Genomic DNA, 11,412 nt, shown 5'->3' with positions numbered 1-11,412 from the left:
CCCTCCCCCCCGGGCTGGCGCCATGCGGGGGGGCCCGGGCGAGGCCGAGCGGCGTCAGCGCTGGGGTCGCCTCTTCGAAGAGCTGGACAGTAACAAGGATGGTCGCGTGGACATCCGCGAGTTGCGCCAGGGACTGGCCCGGCTGGGCGGGGGCGATCCGGACCGCGGCGCCCAACAGGTACCCCCGCTGGGATACTCCTCCTGGTGCGCTGCGCTGGGCCCAGCTGGCGCCGGGTAATCTGAGCCCCTGAATGGAGCGCCGGGAGTCGCCCGTGACAGCCTGTGCTGGACTCCAGGACCCGTGCCTACCTTGAGCGTCCCTGTCTCTTTGCCTGTGCCCGCTCGTGTCCGGGCCTGACGGGATCTCTCAAGACAGGACAACCGAGGCCCCAGGCCTGCAGTTCAGGCTGCCAAACCCGTCCCCCTCCTCCCTCTGGGTGGAGGATGTCTGCCCGGGAATGGGGCCACGTGCGCTTTTCTGCCCACTGCCCAGGACACACCCTCCTCTGAACTCTTTGCACAACCCAGAGACATGGCCTGCACCCACCTACAGGAAACATGCCCTCCCTTCCCTCCTACCCGGCTCTGGGCACCCACTACTCTCCCAGGCAGCTGCCCCAGACTCTATGTTTACATTCCCTTCCCTGTCCTTTCTAGGACTTGGCTCAATGCCCCAAGTTGTCCCAGCCAAGGACCCAATCCTATCTGAGGCTGCCCTCAGCTGGGGATGCTCCTATCCAAGCAGGAACTTGACCCCAATCCCTCTACACCTGAAGACCCAGATGCCACTGGACTGTGTCCATAGCACCCTGAAACCTCCAATCACCCTCCCACTTTACAGATGGGTAAACAGAGGCCCAGCGGATGCTCAGCGTGGTTGTGTCCTTGCTACCACGTTGCCCAGCGCCGTCTCCAGTGAGAGAGCTCTTGAAACTGCCATGCGGACAAGTTCTTATAAGAGACAGCTGGAAGGACAGGCTTGCAGAAACAAAGAGCCCAGGTCCACCTATCTACTTCCCAGCTCTGTAACCTTGGACAAGTTACTTGACCTTGACGAGCCTCATTTTGCTCGCCAAGAAAGTTGGACAACTGCTGTCCACTGTACAGACCTACCATGGCCTTGGGCATCTTGTTGAGGGGAGAGCTGATGGCAGAGTGATGGGCCCAGGCTCCTGGGACATAAGCTTGTCATGCCCCACATTGTGGGAGTAGTTTAGAGGAGCTCTCTCTGACCTTTCTCCCCTGCCAGGGCATCTCCCCTGAGGGTGACACTGACCCAGATGGCGGCCTTGACCTGGAGGAGTTTATCCTCTACCTGCAGGAGCGGGAACAGCGCCTTCTACTTCTGTTCCACAGTCTGGACCGGAATCAGGATGGTAAGGCCCAGGGATGGGGCTGTGGGGGCCCTGGAGACCCCAATGGGGTTAGAACTGGCAGTGCCAGGAGGAAGAGGGGAGGGCCGCTTCTCCCTGATGACTCACAGGCTATTTCGGGAGCTTTCCTCACCCTCAGCTAGGTGCTTCTGGGCCCAGCTGGCCTATCCCACCTCCTTTTCCTAATGGGGTGGGACCCTATTATTTATTAGTGTTATTATTTGTGATGCAAAGATTCCCCTCCCCACATTGCTCCTGGATTCCCTGTGAGACAGAGCCACCCCCATCGCATTTTCTGGATGTCCAGTGTGGCCTCAACTCCCTGTGGCATGGGGACCCCAATAATTACTCCTGGACTTAATCCTTCATTCAGCAAATGCAAGTCCCTCCCAATATGAACCAATTCCACCTCTCTGATCCCAGTGGGTCAAGGGCCCCTCCCTGCAACCTTGCCACACACCTCACCTTGGGTTTCTGCATGCCCTAGTCTTGTTAGACATCCCCAGTCCAAGCTATTATGGTCCTGTGACTCAGGGTCCCCCCCTCGGCCCCCTCCCCAGGTCAGATTGACGTCTCTGAGATCCAGCAGAGTTTCCGAGCCCTAGGTATTTCCATCTCACTGGAACAGGCAGAGAAAATCCTGCACAGGTGAGTGGTTGGGTCCACAATCCCAGGTAACTCAGATCCCAGAGACCCCCTCAGCCACCTCAAGCCTCTGAACCCTGGACCCAATACCAGGGAGGGAGTGGATCTGAGATCTTGGGCTAGTTGCTTTCCTGCTCAGAGCCTCAGTGTGCCCCTCTGTAAAACGGGGGGCCTCGCAGTGCCAAGGAGCTCAGTCTCCTCCCCAAACCAACCAGAATCTCTCACCTCCCTCAACTCACCTCCCAGCCCCAGGCACTGATTCTGTCCCACCTGTGCCCCTCCCCCCACCAGCATGGACCGTGATGGCACCATGACCATTGACTGGCAGGAGTGGCGTGACCACTTCCTGTTGCATTCGCTGGAGAACGTGGAAGATGTGCTGTATTTCTGGAAGCATTCCACGGTGAGGTGGGGGTAACGATCCCAGCCTGGTGGTTGGGACCTCTCTTTCCCAGGGCATAGGGGCTGGGGCTGGATCAGCACTCTAGTGGGAGGAACCACTGGGAGCAGCCTGAGGGTGAGGTTCTGCTCTCTGCTTCCTTCATCTGGGACTCTGGGGACTGATGGGAGCCCTTCAGACTTACTGCTGGGCTTTGGGGAGGTAGGCAAGAGAGGGCTCACCAGATGGGGCATCTGGTCTCCCACCCTCTACCCACGCAGCTCTCCTTCTGCTGGTTTCTAGTTCTGCCCAATAAAGAATTCTGCTGCTGAAAAGACAAGTTAGGAAGCCACTGTTTTTGGAGGGTCTGATGAGATCCATTAGAAATTGAGGGAAGAAGTGCTCTGGATTGTCATTTCTGGGGTCGGAATCCCTGAGTGATGCTTCTGATAGGATCTGATGGCATCTGGAGGGGATCCATCCTTGGGATCTGCTGAGAATCTCTTGAGAGATCCAGAGATTCCCACCCTGGGAGACCTATGAGGGGTTTGGTTAAGAAGTCCACAAGTGGAGATGCTAGAGGACAGATGATCTTTGTGGGGGACACCCCTGGGGACCAGGGGGAGACCCCAGGAGAGAGCCACTGGGCTCCTGATATGGGAAGCCCCTGGTAGGATCTTGTGTGGCCCTGCAGGAATCTTCTGGAATCCTTATGTAAGAGACCCTTGGGTAGAATCCTGCAGAGGGATTTCATTGGCTCTGGAGGGATCTTTATGGAGCAGAGGCTTGAATAGGAGGCTTTGATGGGATTTGGTGGAGGTCCCCAGGAAGGATGTTACCTTTCATGGAGACTGTGGGGCTAGGTCGGGTAGGGATCCGAGAGAGATCTCTTGGATTGGTGGACTCTCTGGGTATCCTGGAATTCATGGGGGAGACACCCCAGTTTAGAGCAGAGTCACCTCTCCCCAGCCCCAGTGGGTCATGACACCCCCAGCCTCTGCATCCCCAGGTCCTGGATATTGGTGAGTGCCTGACTGTCCCGGATGAGTTCTCGGAGCAGGAGAAGCTGACTGGCATGTGGTGGAAGCAGCTGGTGGCGGGCGCGGTGGCGGGGGCTGTGTCCCGAACAGGCACAGCCCCTCTGGGCCGCCTCAAGGTCTTCATGCAGGTGAGAGGCCCTGGAGAGACCCACCCCCTCCTTTCCCAGGCCTGGACCCCTGGAAGGGACCCCAAAGCCACCTTGTCTCCCCCCACCCAGGTCCACGCCTCTAAGACCAACCGGCTGAACATCCTGGGGGGCCTCCGGAGCATGATCCAAGAGGGGGGCGTGCACTCCCTGTGGCGTGGCAACGGGATTAATGTGCTCAAGATTGCACCTGAGTCGGCAATCAAGTTCATGGCCTATGAGCAGGTGGGGGCAGGTGTGGGGAGGCATGGACTGTAGACATGGGGTCTGCAGGATTGGCCTGGGAGTGGGGGAATGTCTTCGGGCCCCTGGGAGTGGGCATCGGTTCCCCTATGGGATGCCCCCAGCAGGACAGCAGAGGGGAACTTCAAGCCCACGGAAGGCTAAGCCCTGAGGTCCCGCCACCTCTGTGTCTCCTTCTCAGATCAAGCGGGCCATCCGGGGGCAACAGGAGACACTGCATGTGCAGGAGCGCTTTGTGGCTGGCTCCCTGGCTGGTGCCACAGCCCAAACCATCATCTACCCCATGGAGGTGAGGAGGAGCCCTGGCAGAGACCTCATTGCACTGTGGGAGGTCTGCAATCACCATTTCACTCCAAGGTGTGAAGTGGGATGATCCACTTCACACTGATCCACTAAGCATTGGGTGATCACTTTGTCTCTTCCCGATTCAGACTCAGTACAGCAATGCTGTTTCTTGTGTAGCTGGTCTGCATATCACAGTTTGACATGTGATTTCTGGAGACAGTAGTGGTTTGTTGGTTTGTTGTTGTTCAGTCGCTCAGCTCAGTCATATCTGACACTGCAACCCCATGGACTGAAGCACACCAGGCTGCCCTGTCCTTCACTATCTCCAGTTTGTTCAAACTCATGTACATTGAGTCAATGATGCCATCCAACCATGTCATCCTCTGGATGAGAAGGGCCCCCTTCTCCTCCTGCGCTCAGTCATTCCCAGCATCAGGGTCTTTTCCAGTGAGTTGATTCTTCACATCAGGTGGCCAAAGTACTGGAGCTTCAACATCAGTCCTTCCAATGAATAATCAGGGTTGATTTCCTTCAGGATTGGCTGGTTTGATCAGTGTTGGTTTAACTGTTTAGATAACAGTTGTAGGGGGCAGCCATTGATGGCTATGCCTCCTCTAAGGATCCTGGTTTCCAGGATGCTTGTCCCCAAGGGAATCATTTCCAAGTGAAACCGTTTTTGGAGAAATCATTTCAAGTTTCAGGTTGTACCAGGCATCAGTTAGGATTGTGAGTGATAGAAAACCTAAATCACATAAATGAAGTCCAGAGGTGAGCAGTTCAGGGATGGTATAGTGGCTTCAGAGTGTTGGAGAACAAGACTCTATCTTGTTCTACCACCGCAGCATGTAGCATCCTCCTTATGGACCAAAATGGCTGCTTGTGCTCCAGTTACAGCAACCACATTCCAGCCAAGAAGGAAAAACAAAGGAAGGAACACCTCCGTGACCTTAAGGATGCTTTCTGACAGCCTGGCATCCTTCTTCACCTTCATCAGCTAGGACTCAGTCACATGGCCACACACCTAGGGAAGCTGAGAAATGTAGTCTATATTTCTAGAAGCTGTGTACTTGCTGAAAATAACAGATTCTATTGCTAAGAGAGAAGATAACAAGATATTGGGAGACAGTTAGCAGTGGGTGCCACATGCAACCCTGATAGATGTAACAGTTTGTTGGTATAGAGTTTGGAGGCAGAAGATAGATTCTAGAGGAAGTGATTCTTTTAATTCAGTTATTCTCAGGGTGTCTCCACCCAGCTGTCTTCATTCCTGGATGTTGTGATTCCAAAGGCAGCTTTTCCAGGGATAACCGGGTTCTCCCTAGGTGCTGAAGACACGGCTGACCCTTCGCCGGACGGGCCAGTACAAGGGACTGCTGGACTGTGCATGGCAGATCCTGGAGAGAGAAGGGCCCCGTGCCTTCTACCGTGGCTACCTGCCCAACGTTCTGGGCATCATCCCCTACGCGGGCATCGATCTGGCCGTCTACGAGGTCTGTGGCACTCCCTTCTCTGGGGTCTGCTCTCCCTGGGGGTCTGAATCAGTTGACCTCCATAGCTACAGGTGGAGAAGCAAAGCACCATGGGCCATGGGATCCTGGGGAACCTTTCCAGGCATTGCACCCCCATCGCCTGCCACTCTTCCACTTCCTATGATAAGAACCTTCCATCTGTAGTTTGGTCTTCCCAGGTCTCAGGACATGTGAAAGTTGGGGACCACTCCAGCTCAGAGAATCAAGGGAGCAGGCAAAGATGAACTAACACGCCTCTACCTCCAAGCCAATGTTTTCTTTTTTTTTTTTTTTAATTTTTTTTTGGCCTGAGCAGGGCTCCGGCGCAGTCCCGGGCAGTCTCCATGGCTCAGTCCGGTCAGTCCCCTCCCCTCCAATGTTTTCTTTAAGGCCTGCCCCTTTCGGTGTCCATCGCCACTATAAAATCCACACCCATGGTCAGCATCTTGGGACCTTTATCAGGAGAGGAAGGAGCCAGGAGTTTTTGCTGTTTCTCTTCCAGAGGCCTCATCCATTGCTTCTCCCTTCTCCTGGCAGGATCACCAGGTTCTCCCAATTACCACAGAAGTCCCCAGGCATCCCTGCCCCAGTGTTTGTATCCAGCCCAGTTCCCTAGGTGGGCAGCCTGTCCAGTTGCCAACTCAAAAGGGCCCTGGGCTTGGTTGAATGCTTTGCTGTTGCCATCTTGAATTTTTTTTTCTTTTTATTTACTTATTTGTTTTTGGCTGCACTGGGTCTCCATCGCTGCACTCAGGCCTTCTCTAGTTGAGGCACGCGAGGGCTACTCTCTAGTTGCGGTGCACAGGTTTCTCACTGCCGTGGCTTCTCTTGTTGCAGAGCACAGGCTCTAGGGGGCGTGGGCTTCGGGGGTTATGGCACTTGGGCTCTAGATCTCAGGCTCAGTAGTTGTGGCTCACGGGCTTAGTTGCCCTGTGACAGGTGGGATCTTCCCGGACCAGGGATCAAACTCATGTCCTTTGCACTGGCAGGTGGGCTCTTAACCTCTGGACCCCCAGGAAAGTCCCATCTTAAAATTTTCAGTAATCTTTGAACAGGGGTCCTCCCTTATTTTTATTTCACACTGGGTCCCACAAATGACATAACTGGTCTGATCTGAGATCCCCCATACATGCCAACCCTACCTGCCGGACCAGCACCCAGCATCTACATAAATAGCCAAATGAGATAAAGCTTCACTCATTCGCTCATTCATGTGTTGGTTTAGCCATTGTCTCCTAAGCATCCATAAGTGCCTGGCACTGTGCTGGCTGCTGCATCCGAGGTGGTTGTTCAGTTGCCAAATCGCGTCCAACTCTCTGTGACCCCATGGGCTGCAGCACACCAGGCTTCCCTGTCCTTCACTATCTCCCTGAGCTTGCTCAAACTCACGTCCATTGAGTCAGTGATGCCATCCAACCATCTCATCCTCTGTTGCCCCCTTCTCCTCTTGCCCTCCATCTTTCCCAGCATCAGGGTCTTTTCCAGTGAATCAGCTCTTTGCATCAGGTGACCAAAGTATTGGAACTTCAGCACCAGTCCTTCCGATGCATGCATTCAAAGAGTACAACATAATTCTTGTCCTCCTGGGACGCCCCTCCAGTGAACAAAGAAGGCAGTAAACCAGCAAATAAATAGTTTCAGATCCTGAAAAGTTCTCAGAAGACAACAAAGAGAATGTGTAATCAAAAGTAGCTGTGGGCAGGAGGGGGGCATTGCTGGGAATGCCTCTGAGAGGTGGTGATGGAGTGATGGGCTGAATATATATCAAAAGAGTGTGAACAAAGCAGAGGGCACAGCAATGCCAAGGGCCAGACACAGGAATGAATTTGGTCTCTTGGAGGAGTGAAAGTCTCTCTTTTTTCTATTACAGCTTATTACAATATATAGAATGTAGTTCCCTGTGCTATACAGTAGAAACTTGTTGTTTATTTTATATACTGTAGTTTGTGTCTATGGGACTTCCCTGTAGCTCAGATGGTAAAGAATCTGCCTGCATTGCAGGAGACCTACGTTTGATCCCTGGATCAGGAAGATCCCTTGGAGAAGGAAATGGCAACCCGCTCCAGTATTCTTGCCTGGAGAATTCCACAGACAGAGGAGCCTGGTGGGCTACAGTCCATGGGGTTGCAAAAAGTCAGACACAACTGAGCTACTGACACACACAAACAGTTTGTATCTGCTAATTCCAAGCTCCAAAATTATCCCTCCCGCCTCACTTTTCCCTTTTGGTAACCATGAGTGTTTTTTCTGTGTCTGGAGCCTTGTTTCTGTTTCACAGATAAGTTCATTTGTATAGTATTTTAGGTTCCACATACAAGTGATATCATATGGTATTTGTCTTTCCCTGACTTACTTCACTTAGTATGATCATCTCTAGGTCCATCCATGATGCTGGAAATGGCATTATGGCATCCTTTTTTATGGCTGACTAGTAGTCCATTGCATGTAAGTACCACATCTTATATGGTACTTATTTAAGTAAGCACTTATATGGTCAATGGACATTTAAATTGTTGCCCTGTCTCAACTATTGTGAATAGTGGTGCATATATCTTAGTTTTGTCCAGATATATGCCCAGGAGTGGGATTGCTGGATCAAAGGGCATCTCTATTTTTTAAGGAACCTCCATACTGTTTTCCACAGTAGCTGTACCAATTTATATTCCCTCCAAAAGTGTAGGAGGGTTCCCTTTTCTCCACACCCTCTCCAGCATTTATTATTTGTAGACTCTTTAATGATGGCCAGCCTGACCAGTGTGAGGTGATACCTCCCTGTAGTTTTGATTTACATTTCTCCAATAATTAGCAACATTGAGCATCTTTTCACGTTCCCATGGGCCTTCTAAATGTCTTCTTTGGAGAAATGTCTTTTTAGGTCTGCCCATTTTTTGATTAGATTGGTTGGTTGTTTTGCTGTTGAAGAGTGGCAGTCCTGAGTGGCCGGATGGAGCTGACATCAGCAAGGACTCAAAGATCACGAGTTTGGGTTTCTCCCAAAGGTGATAGGAAGCCATTAAGACTCCTGAGCAGAAATAAGACACAACCTTATTTCATTCATTCTTCACCCCAAAAGTGATTTCAGAGGTCTAAGTAGTTTGAGAAGCCCTGTGCCCTCTTGACATTTCAAGATCTTAATTAGTCTCTTAAAGACTCTGAGAAGTCCTGTAGAAACATGATTTACTTTTTTTTTTTTCACTTTAAAACACGTTTTATTTCCTTTTTTATACTTTAACTTTATTCACAGTTATTAATATATCTTTGAAATTCTAAGCCTCTGATTTTAACATCTAAAATTTTTAATTATTTTATCTCATTTTCCTTAGTTAGATTTACTCTTTTTTAAGTGCAGTGTTGGCCATTCTTATCCAGGTATCAAAACCTCTTTTTAACAGAACTGCTCTTAAAAACTCATTAAACACCTAGTTGGCTAATGCAGCTCTAGCCCCAAAGTCAGTATAGTAAACACTTCTCATTTGCCCCTTCCACACCCAGACCAGACATCACCAATCCATTACCACACTTGAGTCTCTCTCAACACAGTTCTGGGAAGCCATTAGCAATGGATTAAGACTGACTCAGGAAATGCAATTTATGAGCCTTTCCAGTCCCAAGGTCAGAAAAAAGATCCTGGACTTACAGAGGCCTCACAGAAGGCTTTAGAAAGGATTGGCCAAGAGCATAGCTCTGGACTTGGGGGTGACTCTGAATGCTGATTGTCACCTTTATCTTGTGGCTTTGGGCAAGTAACTTCCCTTGAGCCTCAGTTTCTCATCAGTGAAATGGGGATAGTAATTGTTATTTAGTCATCAGTCATGTCTGACTCTTTGCAACTCTACGGACTGTAGCCTGCCAGGTTCTCTGTCCATGGAATTTCCCAGGCAAGAATACTGCAGTGGATTGCCATTTCTTTTTCCGGGGACCTTCCCGACCCAGGGATCAAACCCACATTTCCTGATTGGCAGGGGGATTCTTTACTGAGCCACCAGAGAAACCCATAAAATAGGTCTAATTGGGCTAAAATCAAGGTGTCAGCAAGGCTTCTTTCCTTTAGGAGGCTCTAGGAGAGAATCCATTTTCTTAGATTTTCCAGTTTCTGATGGTCCACGTTCATTGGCTCATGGCCCCTTCTCCATATTGAAGGTCAGCAACATGGCCTCTTCCCCCACCTCGTGTCTCTCTCTCATGTCTGTTTCTGTCATCACTTCTCCTTCTCTGACTTTTAGAAGGAGACTTGTGATGACATCAGGCCCACTTGAAAGCTCTAGCATAATCTCCCACCTCCAGATCTTTAACTTAATCCTATTTGCAAAGTCCCTCTTGCCAAGGAAGGTATCCTATTCACAGATTCCAGGGATTAGGGGAGGAACAATAGGGGGCCATTATTCCACATACCAGAAAGGGTCTGTGTGAGTGTGCACAGTTGCATCTGACTCTTTGCGACCCCATGGACTGTAGGCCACCAGGCTCCTCTGTCCATGGGATTTTCCAGGCAAGAGTACTGGAATGGGTAGCCATTCCCTTCTCCCCGGAATCTTCCCCACCCAGGGATCAAACTCAGGTCTCCCATATTGCAGGCAGATCCTTTACCATCTGAGTCATCAGGGAAGCCCAGAAAGAGTCTAGGTAAGGTTTTTTGTTTGTTTGTTTTTTGTCCCCATGGTGCAGCAGGAATGTGGGATCTTAGTTCCATGATCAAGGATTGAACCTGTGTCTCCTGCATTGGCAGATGGGTTCTTTACCACTGAGTCATCAGGGAAGCCCAGAAAGAGTCTAGGTAAGGTTTTTTGTTTGTTTGTTTTTTGTCCCCATGGTGCAGCAGGAATGTGGGATCTTAGTTCCATGATCAAGGATTGAACCTGTGTCTCCTGCATTGGCAGATGGGTTCTTTACCACTGAGTCATCAGGGAAGCCCAGAAAGAGTCTAGGTAAGGTTTTTTGTTTGTTTGTTTTTTGTCCCCATGGTGCAGCAGGAATGTGGGATCTTAGTTCCCCAACCAAGGGTCGAACCCTTGCCCCCTGCATTGGAAGTGCTCAGTCTTAACCACCAGACCACCAGGGAAGTCCCCTTTAGGTGAAGTCTAAGCAAGAGCCTGCTTGGCTAAGACCAGCTGTCACAGGATACAGAAGCCAGCCAGCAGGGTTCTGGTTTCACCTAGCTCCAACCCACCCTCCTTCCTTCTCCATTCCTCCCAGACCCTGAAGAACCGGTGGCTCCAGCAGTATAGCCACGATTCAGCTGACCCGGGCATCCTCGTCCTCCTGGCCTGTGGCACCATCTCCAGCACGTGCGGCCAGATAGCCAGCTACCCACTGGCCCTGGTCCGGACCCGCATGCAGGCCCAAGGTGAGGCCTGGGTGGGACAAGGAGACATGAAAGGTCTCACAACTCGGGCCCATCTCCCCATCCCCCAGCTCCTCCTCCTGAGAAGGCAGAGTCCCAGGCTGGGATCCTCCTGGAATTTGGATTGGCCTTGACTCAAGCCCTGACTTTTATCTGGGCCTCAGTTTACCCTTTTGTGACGCTGGAACGGGAGCCCTTTATCCTAAGCAGGAGAACAGACACGGTCAGTACTGGGTGAGCATCCCAGCGATCTCAGTTGGGAGGCAAGCTTTCTGGGCTGGTTCTTTGAGTTCTAATTTGCAGGGCTGGGTTACAGCCAGGCCAGGGAGCAACAGCGCCAGGCTACAGGCTACAGTTGTTCTATTCTGTTTCTCTGGATTGTTTTTTTGAGGTTATTTTTCTTTTTTCTCCCCCCTACTATCCCTCAATCTTTTTTTTTTTTTTTTTGAGAA

The 11,412-nt window shown here is 51.2% G+C and overlaps 1 protein-coding gene across 4 annotated transcripts in view; it reads left to right on the top strand.

Moving 5' to 3' along the window:
• The first annotated feature begins 6 nt into the window (after positions 1–6).
• The window catches only part of SLC25A23 (solute carrier family 25 (mitochondrial carrier; phosphate carrier), member 23), a 14,157-nt gene continuing 2,751 nt past the window's right edge, over positions 7–11,412 (top strand). For all 4 annotated transcript variants that reach the window (XM_010828230.1, XM_010828228.1, XM_010828227.1 and 1 more), the window contains exons 1-9: positions 7–178; positions 1,250–1,376; positions 1,934–2,021; positions 2,310–2,421; positions 3,407–3,565; positions 3,656–3,808; positions 4,008–4,115; positions 5,434–5,601; positions 10,813–10,963. In XM_010828230.1, the coding sequence (XP_010826532.1) occupies positions 23–178; positions 1,250–1,376; positions 1,934–2,021; positions 2,310–2,421; positions 3,407–3,565; positions 3,656–3,808; positions 4,008–4,115; positions 5,434–5,601; positions 10,813–10,963 (1,222 nt within the window). In that variant the 5' untranslated portion in view covers positions 7–22. The remainder of the gene's footprint in view (positions 179–1,249; positions 1,377–1,933; positions 2,022–2,309; positions 2,422–3,406; positions 3,566–3,655; positions 3,809–4,007; positions 4,116–5,433; positions 5,602–10,812; positions 10,964–11,412) is intronic.

This window comes from Bison bison, unplaced genomic scaffold (assembly GCF_000754665.1).
Source record: "Bison bison bison isolate TAMUID 2011002044 unplaced genomic scaffold, Bison_UMD1.0 scf7180017864492, whole genome shotgun sequence".
Classification (NCBI taxonomy): Eukaryota; Metazoa; Chordata; class Mammalia; order Artiodactyla; family Bovidae; genus Bison; species Bison bison.
The sequence above is the reverse complement of the archived record's forward strand: the minus strand, read 5'-3'. Positions and strand labels throughout refer to the sequence as shown.